General features: G+C 53.0%; 1 protein-coding gene across 1 annotated transcript in view; it reads right to left on the minus strand.

The window, feature by feature from the left end:
* Positions 1-11,725: 11,725 nt before the first annotated feature.
* BCR (BCR activator of RhoGEF and GTPase) overlaps positions 11,726-18,040 on the minus strand; it is a 122,175-nt gene continuing 115,860 nt past the window's right edge. The window contains exons 19-23 of the mRNA XM_080822043.1: positions 17,213-17,352; positions 16,260-16,394; positions 15,448-15,553; positions 14,818-14,980; positions 11,726-14,467 (exon numbers count right to left, since the gene is read on the minus strand). Of these exons, the coding sequence (XP_080678169.1) occupies positions 14,378-14,467; positions 14,818-14,980; positions 15,448-15,553; positions 16,260-16,394; positions 17,213-17,352 (634 nt within the window). The 3' untranslated portion in view covers positions 11,726-14,377. The remainder of the gene's footprint in view (positions 14,468-14,817; positions 14,981-15,447; positions 15,554-16,259; positions 16,395-17,212; positions 17,353-18,040) is intronic.

Consider the following 18,040-nt stretch of genomic DNA (forward strand, 5'->3'; position numbering starts at 1 on the left):
CAGATTACCGCAACTTTGTGGCTTAAAACAATAGAAATGTATTGTCTCATAGTCCAGGAGGCTAGAAATCAGACCTTGAGGTATTGGTGGCTCTGAGTTTCCTCCAAATTCTGCAGGGGAGAATCCATTGCCTGCTTCTAACATCTGCTGGCTGACTACATCCCTTGGTAATCCTTCACTTCGGCATGTCACTCCAATCTCTGCCTCTGTCTATGGCCTTCTCCTGTGTGTGTGTGTGTGTGTGTGCGCGCGCGCGCGCGGGCGCGGGGTGCGTTAATCTCCCTCTGATCCTTTCCTATGAAGACACTTGTGACAGCGTTTAGGGCCCATCTGGATAATCCAGGATAAATCCCGATGAATCCTTTATTTGTCATATCTACAAAGACCCTTTTTCCAAATAAGGTAACATTTACAGGTTCCAGGGTTTAGTACCTCATAGGTTTGGGAGCCATTATTCAGCAGTTAACAGAGGAGGTGGACACGCTGAGCAGCACGAGTGGCGCCCCCAAACGCCCGCCGTGGGAAGTACACTTAGCATCCCAGCCGCAAGCTGTCATAGGCTTGAACTGTGTGAGCATTTTTTCTGCTTTATCTGAGTTTATTTTGTGCATCTGTTGGCAAGATGTGTCCTAAGGCATAAGAAAAACCTAAGAGATTACTTTTGGGGTCTGAGAGCACACAAAAATGTTTTCCATATAAATGAATGATAATTGCTTCTTTGCTTTGTGCCATTTCAGTGTATGAATGATTTCATAGAAACATTTTACTTTCAGATTGCATGGGAAACCTGTATTCTTTCAGTCTTTTTCACTCACCATTAGGTCAATAAAATTAATCTGTTTTGTTGCATGTATCTGTGGCATGCAAAATTAATAATATTTCAGTTACAGTATAGTGTTCCATTGTATGAATTTACAATACCACATTTTACCCATTTTCCTACTGATGGGCATTTGGGTTGTCTCCAGTTGTGAGCTGTTAGTGGAAGGAAAATCGCATCATGCATTGCATCATGCATCATGCATTCATGGATTCTCCGATGGAAAGCTATGCATCCTTGGAACAGGCCCTGCTAGGTTATCTGGTACTTAAAAAAGGCTCTGAGCCTTTTATTGTCTTCGAGCTCTTTTACAACTCTGTAAATTGTAGAAAACTGATAGCAGTGCAAATGGTTCTTATCTAAGGACAACCTTCCCCCACAGTGGAAAAGTCAGTTTTTGCAATTTTTTTCAATTTTTTTTTTGCAAATTTATTTTTTGCAAATTTATTTCAATATTTCTGTTCTATAAATGTATCTGACCTTTGGATTCTCCTTTGAGCTGATTGTAACATCTTACCAGTTCCCTTGGTTAATTAAATAGTTAGGTAAACTCTTTGATACATGTTTATTTTATATTTGCATAAGGTTCATGATTTTACTTTTTTTTTTTTAAGGCTTTCTTTATTTACTTGAGAGAGAGAGAAAACAGAGGGAAAGGGAGAAGCAGACTTCCCACTGAACAGGGAGCGCAACACGGAACTCAATCCCAGGACCCTGGGATCATGACCTGAGCCGAAGGTAGACACTGAACTGACTGAGCCACCCAGGTGCCCCGATTTTATTTTTTAAAAACTTATCCTCAAACACTAGAAACAAAGTTCCTATGAACACTCCTGCCCACAGCAAAGTACTTTTAATGAGCCCAAACTACTGACCTACTTATTCTCTCATTGAAATTCCAAAGCAAAAGCGCCATTTTTTACCAAGCAGGAAGCTGCTGACATTTCCTAAGCAACCATCAGGCCTGTGGAACTAGAACGTGTGCTAGGGGCACGGGCTGGGGCAGAGATGGCTTTGACCAGGCCCCTAGCCTCTAAGAGTCCTCTCTGGCTGCGGCAGCAGAGTGAACTGGTCCTAAATCCGGTGAGCGGTTGCTAAGGGGTCCTGGAGGAATCAGCAGCATTGTCAGAGGAGGTGGTATTTCAGAAGCATTTCCTTTTTTTTTTTCCCCAAAGATTGTATTTATTTATTTGACAGAGAGAGAGAGAGAGAGAGAGAGAGCAAGAGAAGGAACACAAGCAGGGGCAGAGGGAGAGCAGGGAGCCCGACGCGGGGCTCGATCCCAGGACCCTAGGATCATGACGTGAGCCAAAGGCAGATGCTTAATGACTGAGCCATCCAGGCGCCCCTCAACAGCATTTCCATATAGAGAGGGCACATCCAGGATGGTGGGCAGCAGGAGAAAGAGCAAGGAACTGAAGGCAAACAGGGCATCCTCTAGAGCAAAGACTAAAGGAGCCAAGCAGTGGGGAGCGAGCATGGCTGCACCTGCAGGGGTGGGGGTGGGCGCAGAACAGGGAGAGTCTTCCCCACCAGGCCTTGGAACTTGGGTTCAGTAGTGTAGACAGGGACTAGTCCCTGCACCTTTGGGACAGGGAAGTGACATGCTGCAAGATGGAGGACTGGCCTTGTGGCATGCACAGAGTGGCAAAGTCGACCCTCAACAGTCAGGGGACCTGTTCATGGTTCTGGGAGGTCTGAGCTAGTGATAGGGTCAGAGGGGAAGAGACAGATCTGAGGGTGAGACACAGAACCAACCATGTGGACTTCATGCCAGTCTATGGCTGGGTCTCAGTGCCGGCGTCTGGGCGGTCCCATCAGCCTCACCCATACTCCATCCTTTGTCCTGTGGAGGCCAAGAAAAACAAGGCTGTACCCACCTCAAGTCTAGCCTTGACATAAGTACAGCCATCTTGGCTCTGGAAGCCATCTTAGGTCTCTGTGACCAGTAAATGACCCCTGGCTCCAGGAAGACTGACCAGAAGTTTTAAAAACAAAACACCAAAAACCAATTAGAAATAGGATAGCTTAACGAGGTAATAAGTCATGTTAGGAGTAGGGTAGCGTAATGAAGTAATAAGTTATGTCAGGGGTAGAATAACCTGATGTCATAATAAACCATGTCAGAAATAGGACAGCTTAACATTAATAAATCACAAGAACATAAGGATGCGATCGTGGCCCAATCACCTACTGCCAAATCCACCCCTGCTCTGTCTTTAAAAACTCTGACTGTAATCTGGTTTGGGGTCCAAGTCCCTACTCCACTGCATCGGGTATACTTGGGCCCAAGCTTAAGCTTGTCAAATAAATCCTTGTGCAACTGCATCGGTGTCGGCTCCTTGGTGGTCTCTCAGATGCGAAAACTTGGGCGTAACAGTCCTTGGTCATCCTCCTTGGTTCCCCAGCACCAGAGGGGCAGAAAGCTCTGACACTTGGGTCAGCCACTGACTTGGAGCAAGACAGGACTTGGGAAAGCCAGGGGCTGCCTGCCTACAGGAGGTCATCTATCTATGTGAGCTCGTCCCAGAGCCCTGGCCAAGTGGCAGGGTTTGGGACACTGTGATGATCCATTCATGGGCCAAAAGTGCCCTTCTGGTCAGGCCCTGCAGACCCTGCCATGCTAGGGTCCTGTCACCATGAAGATGGGCTGAGCTGCACAGCCAGGAACCCCTTTGAGCTCAGTGCTGCTGGTTTCCCGCTGACCCACTCAGCTCACCCCAATGCCCACCCCAATCACTGACTCAAGACCCACTCAAGCTCAGCTGCTTCATCTACACCACAGCTGGAAGAGTCAAATGGCAGGGGCCGGAGGCCAAATTTTCATTGGACTGTTCCCACGGTTAGCAACAATTAGCAAGCCAACCGCTTCAAGTGCCAGGATGTGGAGCTTAGGATTCTTGACATGCCTCCCTCAGAGCCAGGGGAGCTCTGGGTCCCAGGAAATACACAACTGTCAGCTGAGCAATGATGTGTCTGCAAGCAGAGATGGGCTGTTGGCCTTCCACGGCCGTGCTGCTCATTCCAGGAGGGACCCACGTGCCCGCAACCATGGCCTGAAACCCCAGAAGCTCCTTGGGATGCCCAGCTGGCCTGCAGGTGACCCAGAAGAGATATAGGAAGGGAACCTGCTCTGGACAAGGCATCCACCTCCCTTATGGCCTACAGCGATCAGACAGAATCAGACCCTCTTACGACACAGTCAGGGAAACTGAGGCCAGTGAGAGGGGAATGGGGCTGCTGCTTTTCACGGGCCAGCAGCTCTTTGGGCCCCCAGACTTGAGCTTAAACGCAGGCACAGACAGCTACTAGCTCTGTGACCTCAAGCCTGTTCCTCAACCTCTCTGTGCCTCCAGCTCATCTGTGAACAGTGGCAATGCTCCTGCACCAGTCAGGGTGCTGGGAGACTACATAACAGGGTTTCACCCTATTCTGTGCCCCTCTACACCGCACTTCTCTTCAAAGTCTTTGGGACACGGAAACCACATGGCTAATAAGCAGTAATGATGCACTTAGTGTCTATAAACATCCCAAGGGCAGGGCCTGCCATATGGTAAGGGCCTGGGACATGGTTCTTCTTATCATTGCTCAGTGTCCAAGTCCTAATCCACAGAAAACAATAACCCTCTTCGGCTTCCTGATTCAACTCCACCTAGCCCTGGGGATCTCTGGAAACAAATACACATCTTGTTTGGAACACGGGGACAGCAGGGATAAGCCAGAGAGCCAGCAAAACACAAAGTGCCTGAGGTTTGAATAATGTTCATTGGCCTGTGTCTGGCACTTCCCAGTGTCAGTGTCTAACCAGCCTTATTTCCCAGGTTCAGTGAGAGAAATTAGTCATCCAAGAGGTACAACAAATCTTGGCTTCTAGATCCTGGGTTTGCACCCCCAGCTGGTGTCACCACACCCTTAGCAAAGGAGCCTCTTGGGATTCTGCACACAACACAAGGCTCCAAACATGCCTGCATCTCTGAGAACCATGTTCAGGACTAGTAGCTCTTTAGGAATAATTCTCCTTTCATGGGGAGATTTAACTGTGGGGAAATCTTAACCAAATGGGTAAAAAGAGAGGGGCTTAGGGGCACCTGGCTGGCTCAGTCAGTTAAGTGTCTGCCTTTGGCTCAGGTCATGATCCCAGGATCCTGGGATCGAGCCCCACATTGGGATCCCTGCTCTGCAGAAAGCCTCTCCCACTCCCTCTGCTTATGTTCCCTCTCTTGCCGTCTCTCTCTCTCTGTCAAATAAAATCTTAAAAAACAAAAAAAAAGATTTTATTTGAGAGAGAGAGAGAATGCACAAGCAGGGGAGAGGGGCAGAGGGAGAAGCAGACTCCCTTCTGAGCAGGGAGCCCAACACAGAGCTTGATCCCACGACCCCAGGTCGTGACTGAACCATCTAGGTGGCCCATAAACTAAAAAAAAAAAAAAAAAAAGAGGGACATAACAGTACGTTATTATCCTGTTTTGAAGCCAAAGCACACTGTTTTTGCAGGAAAACCTGAAAGTAATTCATTCCAATTTTAGTATATGTGCCGTCGAAGCAAGCACCCTGAAAGCAATTCAGAGAAGTTCTAGAAAGATCTGGAGGAAAGAAAGACACGCCCATTGAGAAAACATAAAATGGCCCTGGGGAATTAATTTCAAACTGGTCAACAGGCCAAGCTTGGTCACAGAAGCCAGGCAAGGAAGGGACCAGCAGGAGGGAAAGGCAGCTATGTCAGAGGCATCAGGACCGTGAACAGCCTTTGGCTTCCAGCCACAGTCAGAATGACCCGGACATAAAGGAAGTGGGCACTGAGGGGCAAGATTGCAAGGGCAGGTAGCTGTTCCCAGGAGCTTGATGAGAAAGGAGAAGGGTGGGTGGAGGAGTCAAGAAAGAGCTGTTTTTTAACTTCTCTTTCTTTGCTTTCTGGGAGCTAGAAGCCAACTGGGCATGTTTAGGGGGCAGCTGTGTTGGGATCTATGGGGCATCCCAATGGGGTGGAGGCCAGTGGTACAGGTGGTGAAGGAATTCAGCTAAGGCAGAACAAAGGAGATAGAAGTTTATTGAATACACTGCAAGAGAGAAGCAGGCAGGATGGCAAAGGAGAGACTGTGCCACAAGGTGGTGGTGGGGGTATGCTGTAGTTATAGGGTGGAGTGAGGAGGCATGGGAACATATGGACTTTTCCCTTTTTTGGGGAGCCTGGTTGTAAGTAGCCCATTGGTCTGTCAAGGCCTGTGGGTCACTTCATGAGCCTGTTGTCTTCAACCTGGGGCTCACCGTGGGACCATTTGCCTTACTCAGTTTCCCATTGCTCAAGCCCGTTGCCCAAAAGCAGCCTCCTACAGGATTCTGGCTGAGGAGGGTCACATTTGCAGAGGTGGGACACAGAGGGATACAGGTCAAGCTGCCCAAGGGGATAGGCCAGGAAGGTGCTCTTGATTTTCTTGGGGTCTTTTGTGGGCAGGGCTGGTGGTGGGAGAGGGACTGGAGGACTGGGGCCAAACCCCCCAGGCTGGGCTATGAGTGGTGTTTGGAGATGATCCCATTGTCTGTCTCCAAGGCTCTCACCCCAGCCTTTCGGCCTCTGGCCCCAGGACACAGGAGGGAGAAGCCATGCCTGCTCTGAGCAGGAACGCACTGGGAGGTGGGAGAACAGAAGGAGAAGCTGGAAAGTCAGGATCGGGTCACGGTGTTGGATTTACTAGCAAGGTTACTGTATTAGTTTCCTGAGGCTGTCATGGGTTCTCTCACAGTTCTGGAGGCTGAAGTCCCAAATCCAGGTGTTAGCCGGGGTAGTTCTTTCTGGATTCTTGGAGTGAGAATCTGTTTCCTGCCTCTCTCCTGGCTTCTGGAGGCCAGCAGTCTTCAGCTCACAGATGCATCACGCCAGTCGCAGCCTTCATCTGCATATGGCATTCCCCCTGCCTGTCTTGGTGTCTTCTTTTCTGTCTCTTACAAGAATATTTGTCGTTGGTTTTGGGGCACACCCTCATCTGTGAGGAGCTCATTTTGAGATCCTTACCTCAATAATTCCTGCAATGACCTTTATGCCAAATAATATCAAATTACGAGGTTCCAGGTGGACATACCTTGAGCGGGGAGCACAAGTCACTCATTACAGGGATGACGGAAGAGCCACTTCCTCTTTCAAAAGCCTGGTATTATCTGAACATGGGAATGCTCTTGCAAGGAGAATCCGAGAGAATGATGACCAGGAGCCTGCTCTGGGGACCACATGGTCCAGCTGGGACACACATGTGGCTTTAGTCCTAAGCACCTTGAGAGCAGAGGCCACATACCACTGAGGCCAAAGACCACAGCATGTGCCTCCTGGCAGTGCACGCCAATCTGTCCAGCACCCAGCCTTGTTTTCCCATTGGGTTTTACTCCACTGGGGCTTAGGAAATCCTCAGTGTCCTGAGGCCTCCCTGCCCCTGCCACATTTTGGGGTCAGCCTTGACCAACCTCACAGGTGCTACAGTTTCTTACCCACCCGTGTGGCCCAGGAGGCATGGGCCCTGACCCTGAGCTGGAACCTTAGAACTCTGAGGGAGGGGGTCTTGAGGCTCAGGAGCTGAGAGGGTAGGGAAAGATTGCCTGGGGGCTTTGGGCCCCTAAAGTTCACTGTTGTCTGGAGACCCTCACGGCAAGACCAGCAAGCATGGGAGCCTCAACTTGGGATGACCCGTACATGCCATATCTGGACGGTGGCTATGGTTAGGTCACCCACTGGAGCCATGGAGTGACTCTGAATTAGAAGAGATTGGCATCAACTGTAAGGGAAGAGGAGGCCACAATATGTGTTTGTCTGTGAGGTTCACTAATGAGGCCTAGATGAGGGGGTGACAACCCCTTCCCTCTGGGTGGTCACCCTGGACCCCCACAAAGCAGACTTGGATTCCAAGCTTGGTTCCACATTCTGGAGTACCAAGGGCCAAAGGACAGAGACCACGGTATTGGTCAGCTGAGATTGCATAACAAAATCCCACCGGAGGGAGGGGCTTCTCCCGAGGCCTCTCTTCCTGGCTTGCAGACTAGCGCCTTCTTACTGTGTCCTCATATGGCCTTTCCTCTGAGTGCATGTGTGTAGGAAGAGAGAGATCCATTTCTTGGTGTGTGCTCTTTTCTTTCTTTTTTCTAAAAGATTTTTATTTATTTATTTGACAGAGAGAGATCACAAGTAGACAGAGAGGCAGGCAGAGAGAGGGAGGGAAGCAGGCTCCCCGCTGAGCAGAGAGCCCGATGCGGGACTCGATCCCAGGACCCTGAGATCATGACCTGAGCCGAAGGCAGCAGCTTAACCCACTGAGCCACCCAGGTGCCCCTGTGCTCCTTTCTTATAAGGACCCCAGTGCTATCAGACGAGGATCTCCATTTAACTTTAATTACCTCCCTATAGGCTTCTGTCTCTGAATATAGTCACATTGGGGGTTAGGGCTTCAACATATGAATTGCGGGGGAACACAATTCCATTCGTAACAGTCATGACATAGCGGAAAATTCTAGGTCAGCCGTGGGAGGGTCTGGAGGGTATGGGTAACACCAGCTGGGCGGAAGAGGGATTTGCCTCTTGCTGGAACCCCAGTATGGGCTCAGCAGGGAACAGGTTTGGCACGAAGGGACCTATGGGGTGGAGGCTGAAGCTCAGAGGCCCGAGACCAGCCTGCCTGGAGGGGTTAGGACTCCCAAAGTCATCGGTCCTGGACCAGGAGCCCTGGGAGTTGTTCCCCGGCCATCACCAGGGGAAAGGGCCCCAGCTGGGTAGCGCAGCCCAGGAGTGTTTACCTAATGGAGAACACAAAGGTCATGGATACCTTAGCTTGGTCCAAATAACTTCTGGTCGCCACTCCCCAACATTGTCAATACTGTTTTCAGAAAGTAGAAGAAATAGCAACTACTCCCCTCTTTTTCTCTCCTTCTGACCTGTGTCCCCCTGAAGCTGGGAGGGAGCGGTGGGTGGGGCTCACTGGCGCACCGATCAGACACAGATCAGAGCTGAGACAGCAAATCCTGAGGGGAAGGGGGGGGTCTGTCAACACTAGCCCATCATGTAATTTAAATTATAGCTGTATTTATTTATTTATTTAAGATTTTATTTATTTGACAGACAGAGATCACAAGTCGGCAGAGAGGAAGGCAGAGAGAGAGGAGGAAGCAGGCTCCTTGCAGAGCAGAGAGCCCGATGTGGGGCTCGATCCCAGGACTCTGGGATCATGACTTGAGCTGAAGACAGAGGCTTTAACCCACTGAGCCACTCAGGCACCCCTAAATTATAGCTGTATTTAAATGAGCACCTGCTTCCCTCTGGGTGGGTCTGGATTTCCCCTACTGGCCCCGGGGGGCTATGCTACAGGCTTGGGAGGTCCACGTGTCCGTGGTCACTCAAGCCCTTCACCCCTGGGGAGTTCCTGGGTCTGGGCTGGCCACCATCCTGGCATCCTCCACTTCTGTGGCCACTCAGTCGGCAGCTACCTGGGACCCGAACTTGTTTAGACCCCATTTCCAAGGCCCCCTCTTTGTCCAGAATCCCACTGGAACTTACATGACTCTAGCTGCCAAGCTCAGGTTTCAACACAGTGACTGAAAACCCTAAGGAAGAGTTTCTGGTCAGGCGTGGACCAGTCTCCCCCAACCCCACTGCCACAGGAGGGTGTGGAAAAGGAGCCAGCGTAAGGACTGAGCCCTCACTTTTCTAGTTAACTCGTCTGAGAAGCTCCGAGAAGGCCTTTTCCAGGACGCATGGCCGCGTGATGTCCAGTCGGTTGCCCAGCCCAGGGCTCTCAAAGTATCTCGCTCGGGAGCGCACAGATTAGCAGCCTCAGTTCCCTCAAAGCAGCTGGTTTCCTTCCCAATCTGGACACATCCGAGAGGGGCAATAGGGCCTTGTCTTCCCGGAAACCATTCACATAGGTGCCTGTTTGTCCTGGTCCTGGCTGACTTTTCTGTGATGCAAGTTTTGGCGTGACAGACACAGGAACCTTTCTGGCAGCGCCCTCCCACTCTCCTCCAGCTGAGTTCTGACACCCCCTCCCCCAGGCCTGACAGTCCCTCCTCCTCCAGGCGACTTCCTCAGCCTCGAGGCTGCTGGCTGACCCATGGCAGCTGCTCCAGGAGGCCATTTGGGCCTCTTCAAGAGCCGGTCTGTTTGTCATTTTTGCTCTTTATCTTTCCAGGGCTATTTGCGACAGCCTATCCTTAGTCCACAGAAAGGTTTCCTTTTAAGGCAATTGAGGCATTCTTTTCAGGGGTGCAGGTTTACAAGTTTTCCTGAGATTTCTACACAAAATTTTGTCCTCCTTTTATTTGCCCAGAGTGTGTGCGTGTGGGACACCTGGAGGCCTCAGCTCGTGTGCCCACATGAGCACTGCTAGGTCTAGGCCAAAGCTGGTAGTCGAGGTCTAGCCCTGTTCAGTCCTGCAGAAATGGGGCAAGCTTGGGGGTCAGTTGGACACAGACACCCTAGCCTCTGCTCATCGACCAGTTCTGGGACACTGGCAGCGATGGAGGGGGGGCGGCTTTGTGCTTTGTGTGCCTCAATTTCCCCATTTATCAAGTAAAGGGATTGGACTAAGAGGCCTCTGAGGGCCCTTTGGGGTAGATCTCAGATTTGGGATCACTGGCCTGGGCTCAGCTGGCCATGGTGCCTGCTCTTAGGCATTTGAGTGCAGTCAACTTTTGCCTGAAATATCAAATCCTAGTAAGAGAGATGCAGTAGGGCATTAATATTTATTATTACTATTATTATTATTATTTGTGGTTTTCAAATAGGACCAGGACTACAGGGATAGAGAGAGCTAACGCTAACTGGAGCCTTTTAGGGGTCAAATACTCTGGAGGAGAAGGGCCAGTGGCAGGCTGCTCCTCATTGGCAGATGTTAGAGCACACGGATGGCATGGTGTATTGTGAAGCTTTTCCAGTGCAGGCAAGACCCAAGGTTAATATTTAAACCTGTGGGAGGGGGCACTGTGGGAGAATGCTCTGGGGGGTTCACTGTGGGAGGTGGTGCTGGGAGACAATGCCTTCAGGGATACACTGTGGGGGCCACAGTGGGGGGCTGTGGGAGGGGTGTTAGAGGAGGAGGTCCTGTGGGAGGAAAAATGCTGGGGTGCTGTGGGAAAGGGCTCTGAGGCCTTTGGAGATTCTGAGGGTGGAGGCTCATCCCTAGGGCATCCTGTCGTACTCCTGGTGTGACCTCCTCCAGGTCGCCACAGGCTGGTGAAGGGTAGCTGCCATCCAGCCCCGTCTCTCCCCAGGACAGCCCCCTACTCGGCTCAGTGAAATTGCCTTGGTGATGCCCTACAGGCAGCGGTGATGGGAGGCCAGCCAGAGGGAGAATCAGTCCAGTCTACCACACTGCCCCGGCCCCTGGGAGCTGACCAGGGAGTCACTAGAAGACCCTCCTCCCCTGGGGGTCTGAGGAAGACCCCCACTGGCCATTTGTTATCTACCAGGAGAGCTGCAGCCCCAGCTCCTCCCAAGCAGCACCCAGGACCCACACCTGTCTCCACACTGGGCACAACTTCCCTGTCAGCCAGACAGGCTTTTTTCTGAGTATAAGGCTGGTGGCAGCTAAGGGTGACCCATGTTCCCCAAGCCTCAGTGCCAGTAGAAACCATGGAGACCAATGGGCCAGTGCAGGGGTCTGGCTGTGTGTGGCTGGAGCCTTTCCTGGCCCTGGGCTTGACATGGCCGGTACCCTAAACCAGAGGGCTCCGGGGTCATCCCCTACACTGCCCACCATGCCTGCCTGTGGTGTGTCGACCCCATGGGGCCTGGCTTCTTCATGCCCGTGTGTACTGCTCTCCGAGGCGGCCTCCCGGGCACCCGGGCCCTCTTTGTCCCCTGCTGCCCACCCCTGGCCCCTCCCAGGGGCTCCAATGACAGTTTTTCTTCCGAATGGAGCAACTGCCACTGATACAAGTAGTCTCAGGTAACTTTAATGAAAGTGTCGGCAGTCCTTTGCCTCATGGTGGTATAGGGAGGGCTGAGCCCAAAGCAGAAATGCAGCTGCTGAGACCAGCCGAGCTCACAGCTCCAGACTCGGGGGGGCCAGGGCGGGAAAGCATCACTTCTCATGGCAGAGTCCAGTAGCCGAGCCTCGCGGGAGATCATGTCTGGGCTCTAGGCCCCAAGGCGCCCTATGCTGGCATTACCAACCCACGGACCGTATGTATGATGGGACGACATGGGTGGCAGGGGCCCCAAAGTGACCACCGCCACTGTGGCCCGGCAAAAAGAACGCTTTTACAGCTACACGAGAAAGAGTGGTCATTCCGTCATTAAACAGCACACATTCTATATAAATAAAAAGTAAAAAGGGGGAGGATGTGGGGGAGGGAACGAAAATTGGCACAGACATGGATATATTGCTTTCCAGTTTCAATGGGACAGATGCAAATCATGACACCAGGGGAACAGAAATGAGGGCTGGGTTTAGATTTTCGAAGCCAAGTGTGTTCCCCTTGCGGGGCTGGTGGGTTGTTAAGATGGACGGGGATGGGGAGCCAGGCCAGAGGCGGCCTGGAGTTGGAGGCCTGAGAAACCCCGTTCATCCAGAAATGTGCAGAGGGCACAGGACTCTGCTCTCTGCCCTAAGCCCCCCAGGAGAACAGCATTACTTTAAAATGGTGGGTCTGCTCTTCTTGCAAGAATAAAGCACTGAGAAATAAATACAGTATGTGGATATAATACCTTCAAGAGACTGTTTTCTGCCACCTCCCTTGCCTCCCCGCTTCAAAAGGTCCATAAGCAGAGGAGGCGTTTGGTGGCACATACCCCCTCCAACCATGTGCTGCAAGTTTAGGCAGGAATTGCCTTGTCAAGCGAGCCCTCCCATCCCCACCCCTGCCACGCAGGACATGGGGAGGATCATGGGACATTGCCACCAGGTACTGGTGTAATCACATGACAAGCAAACACCTTTTCCTGAGTCACACCATCACCTCCCTCCTCTGGTTCACTACATCCTCTCTTCTTGCAAGACTAGCATGGAAACTTGGCTTCTCCTGGTTTCTTTTCTCCTCACCCTAACCCCTTTCTTTAAAAAAAAAAAAAAAAAAGAGCAACTATTCATAGATTTGTTTCTTCAAAACTTAGTGGCCTCCCTCGTTCTCTTTTCTCTAAGCTGGGTGGTCAGGAGGGTTACTGGGAATGTCCTGGCTTCTGTACTGGTATTTGGAGAGCAGGAGAGGTGGGCAGCAGGGCCCAGGGGCGGGGCGTGTGTGTGTGTGTGTGTGTGTGTGTGTGTGTCCTTCCGCCTGCTCTGGCATAGGAGCCCAGCGTCCTGAGCCTGGCTGGCGGAGCAGCTCCCCCCTGCTCCTAACCTTCCCCCATTCCTGATGCTCAGGAGACTTCAGGATGGGCTCCTGAGAAAAAGAGCCGGAGTGTGGAGGAAGACAAAATGTCGCTGGGACACGGACTGTCTATGGAGTACATTCTAATATTGTATTAGGTATCTGAATCTGTTAGGAAAAAAATTTGAAACTATGTAGAAAACTTAAAAATATTCAAGTATCAAAAGGCTATTCGGATCAAAGTTCAAAACAAGCTGTCAGCAAGCTGTTGCTGCCAAGAGGAAACTTTACAAAAGTTAGTACTGAGTTTGTTCAGCAGAGAGCGAGAGAATGAAGTGATCCGTGTGGTGAGGGGGACGATCAGGGAAAGGGAAGGTATGGGCAGAGGGGGTGACGGGCTGGAGGAAGCCAGAGAGACTGAGGCCTTTTGAAGCTGAAGAGGAGAGCCTGTGCCCAGCAGGCAATGGACAGGGTCACTATCCCTGGAGAAGAAGCCATAAAGTGCACAGCCTGGACCTCCCTCCCCCTGATGTCGGTCCTGGACAGACGGACAGACAGACGTTACATGGCTCCATGGGGAGCCGCCTTCTAAGGGGACATGAATAGCAAAAACAAAGCAACAGGACAGAATAGGAAGACCCATATCTGGACAGAGCTCCTTCTAGAAAGAAAGAGAAGGAAGGAGGCAAAAGGGGTCAAACGCTACACAGTGTTGACTTAGCTTTTCAAACCCTGTTAAACAAACAGAGTCGAATTTCTAAGTCAGGGAAACTGAAAAGCCCCCACCCACACAGGGACAGGGCTGTGGCCCCCACAGTATGAAGCAGCATCAGTGTTTATTCAAGACACCATAGTGAGGGAATCTGGTCGTGTTCCCTTCTCCCTGGAGAGGGTGCATCTTGACAAGTGATCCAGTAGAAATCTTTTAAACTCTGGTAAGTTAAGTTCGTAGAAACCACTCCCTTCGCCTGGTCCCACGGCCAGGCCTGCGCGCCGAGGCATGCTGGCGTGGGGCGCCCTCTGGTGGCAGCATGGAAAACCACAATCTGAGGCCCAGCGGGAGCTCGCAGACCCAAAGGGCCGTGAGGCCCATAACTGCCCAGGCCACTTAGCCTTTTGCCTTGGGTAGCTGTCTCTAGGCAGGTGGTCCAGCCCTTGGGGGCAAGGCGGCCCAATTACTCCTCAAGAAGATCCGGTTCCCGCTCTGTGGATAGCCCGATTTGCCAGGAGGTTTCCAGGCCGTTCTGCCGGCCTCTCAGAGATGGAACTGGGCCTTTAGACTTCAGTGGAGAACAGGATGCTCTGTCTCTTGCTGTCTGGGGCAGGGATGGCCTCCAGCTGCAGGAAGTACAGCAACACCTGGACCTGCCAGGGCACAGCAGGGAGGAGGAGAGAGGCAAGTGGCTCAGAGGGATGCTCGTAGCTGCAGATTGTGCTGGTGACAATGAGCCCCTCCTGGCAAGAGATCTGAGCGTCCCTGAAGAAATACCAGGCCAGCCCTGAGAAGCCCCAGGAAGGAACAGTAGGAAGGGCAGTGGCCTGAGTCCTCCCATCGCCCACCACCCCTCAGCCACATGGCCTCAGTCCCTCTCTCTGCACCTCGGCCCCCTTCCCTGTACAGCTTGGTGGGAACGACTGGCAGGACCCCACATGGGCCAGGCAGAGGCCACCTCTATGAGGAGAGGCAGTGTGAGCTGGAGTCTGTCTCCTCATACCTGGGACATGACTTCCAGGGACCAGCTGTCAGTCATGGATATGGGCTGGCTGGGGTTGGCAGGGAGCTTGCTCTCCTTCTCTGACGGCCGGAGCAGCGTAGGGCCGAAGACTGTGGCAAGGTTGTGCAGGGACATCTTGTTCACTGTTTCCTTTTCTGCCACCCTGCAGAGGGCCAAAGCAGAGGGTGCTACTGTGACACAGCTTTTAGGGTGGGGGTGAGACAGAGGGGCCAGACCACCCCGCCGAACTCAGGAAACATGACAGTGGGCCCCGTCCTTCTGCCTTGGGCTGACTCTACAACACAGACACCCCACCCCTAGTCGTGCCGAAAGCAGACCCCACCCTGCTGCTTTTGGGCTGGAGGGGCCGAGGACGAAGAGCACCTGAGGCGGGCAGGTAGCTGGGCCAGCTGTGGGCCGTGACCTGCTGGGAAGAGAGAGCCCAGCCACTGGCTGTAACTGAAGCATCTCGCTTTTCCCTTAAGACTGGGGAGTGCGGGCAGGGTGCAGGGGTGAGTGGCAAGGTCTCTAGGAGCCATGGAGTGCAACAGGAGCCAGTGGGCCACAAGAGAGCCTGCCCTGCGGCCTGGGGGTCCTGGAACCCTGGGCCCGAGGAAGAGTTGGGGTTACCTTTTCAGGTGGTCCAGAAGGAAGAGAAAGGTCAGCAGGTTGGCCTCTGGGAGTGACAGGAGCAAGTTAAGCATGCAGCTCTCCTTTGCAACAGGGTCTGACAGAGCTGCGGGGGGGTTGGGAGGGATGTTATTCTCAGGGTCACAGTCAAGCTGGAGGCCCCTCCTGGGGCCCGAGTCAGAGGGCACAGCACAGTCCAGGCCCATCATCGTCCTGACCCACACAGCACTGGCCCCCAGTGAGGACCCCAGGATGGGTGCCTTTTCTGTATCCCAGAGGGCTGACAGGCATCCCAGGGACCAGTGGCAGAAGATGCCAGGCATAGCTGCCCTCCTGGCTGGCTTGGCCATTCCCACCTTCTGCTTGGAAAAGCCCAAGGCACGAGAAGCTGAGCATGGAATGAAACGTAAAGGAAGAGGGGCAGGAGTTTTGGGGGGGCCCTGGCAGCAGCTCCCTCATCACCCTGTGTACCCTGGGCCCCAGTGCCCCTACTCGGATACCACCCTCCAGGTTGACTTATGGTCAGGCTGGGCTTGAAGCCCCACTTGATGGGACTAGGACCTGGGGTTAGAGGAGCAGGGCAGGCACTCCGGTGAGGAGGAAGGAGCCTCTAGGACCCCATACCCCAGTGCGTCCACAGTGGTAGCGGCTGCTTCACCCTCTGGGGCCACTTGGAGGGATGGGGACTTGGGAGGCCCTGTAAGGATGGGCAGAGGCCTTCCGGGACCAGCTGGGTACTCAGTCCCCCTGCCACCCACCAAGTTTGGACTGAAACACGGACCGGGTAGAGAGGGGGAACCTCCCATGCTCACCGATGCCCTCGGCAAAGTTGGGGTAGAATTCATCGGTGAAGAGGGGCTCCGGCAGCTCACGGAAGTACAGCTTCAGCGTTCCGGCAATGGCATTCACATCCATCTCGCTCATCATCACCGACACGTCCTTGTTATCTGGAAGGAGTGTGGACATGAAGCACGGCCTACTCAGGGATCCCAAACAGGGCTCCACTCTCCCTGCCTCGGCCTAGCACAGCCCACAGCAGGCTGGTTTTTGGGGTTCCTCCTTCCAGCAGCTCATCTTCTTCCAAGCACGCCGGTGATTCTGACATGGGAGGCGTCCTCCCCACCCCTCCCTTGCTAGGCAAGGGGTGGCCTGGCAGCTGAGCCACCATGAGGGGCTGTGAGGCTGATGGAGGCCAGACACTGTGCCTGGGCAGGGACTGGGGGGGCTCTGCTCCGTAGTGACCACCTGGCTACAGGCATCTTCTGATAACATTAAGATACTGGGATTATTTGTTCCATTCCAGAGTTTCAAACCAGTGCCTTCCCTCTGGCCCTCGGTGTCACAAGCCAGGGAGGGGAGAGGACACAGGCACCAAGTCCTGTCTCTGCCCCCTTCTACTCTGAGAAGCCTCTGGGGTCTCAGCATCCTCATCTGGGGATTGAGGCAGTTCCATCCACTTCTAATAGACCACACTGACTCCTAGGCTTTGGTCAGCACCTCTCTTCCAGCCGGTGGAAGCAGGCCAAACCCCAGCACGAGGTGGGGCGGCCCCACAGAAGCCCCTGGTCCCACTCCATGGGACCCATCACGCATGGTTCAGACAGGAGAATAGGCTTCTGCAGAACCGCCTCCCACCGCTCCCTCTTCTTTTCATTTGAAAACTAAAACAGTAAAGGAAAGGTATGGAGCCAGCAAGCCGAGCCATGGGAGGCACACGGTCACCACACCCACACCCCCAGCCCGCGCTGCCCAGGCTGACACTCACTGACATCAAAGGCTGCCTTCAGCGCCTGGATGTCTGTGGCCACTCCAGACACGCGGTAGATGCCCACTTCCTCCATGCCCCGGCGCTCGATCTCCTCCACACACTGGCGCACGATGTAGGGCACCTTGGATCTCTCCCTCCTGCAGGGGAGAGGCAGTGCCTTTAGTGCCTGGTGGCTCTGGCTCAGGCTGCAGTGAGGCTAGACCCACCCCATCTGTGCATCTGGACACCCGGAGATGGGGGTGATGGAGGCCCCCAGGGTTGAGCTCACATGAACCTGTCTGCATGCTTTCCCTCTGCTCTGAGAGCTCATGATTACCATCACTTACATCTTATCAAGGCTTTGTTCTTCCTTTTTAAAGGTTTTTTTTTATTTGAAACAGAGAGAACATGAGCAGGGGAGGGGCAGAGGGAGAGGGACAAGCAGACTCCCAGCTGAGTGGGGCTCGATCCCAGGACCCTGAGAACGTGACCTGAGCCAAAGTCAGACGCCTCACTGAGCCACCTAGGCACCGCTATTATTAGGGCCTTTCTAAGGTAGCTGGATGCCTGTGAATTATACAAGATTTAGGAGAAGGTCAGGAGGCTTTTCTAAGCGGTATCAGCCATAGGAAGTCAGTTACAAAGATCCAGTTATTGGGCGAACAGGTGGCCGCACAGGGTGCTGGACCCAGTCTCGGCCCTGCTACCCACTTGCTGTGTGAGGGGAATCCTGATCCCTCCAAGCCTCAGCAAGAGGTGAGAGAGGTGAGCCCTGCACACAGCGGCATTCCACCACCATCTGCTGGATGAATGACTCCACAGGGCCGTCTCCAATCAGCACCCAGA

Source organism: Martes martes, assembly GCF_963455335.1.
Source record: "Martes martes genome assembly, chromosome: 13".
In the NCBI taxonomy this organism is placed as follows: domain Eukaryota; kingdom Metazoa; phylum Chordata; class Mammalia; order Carnivora; family Mustelidae; genus Martes; species Martes martes.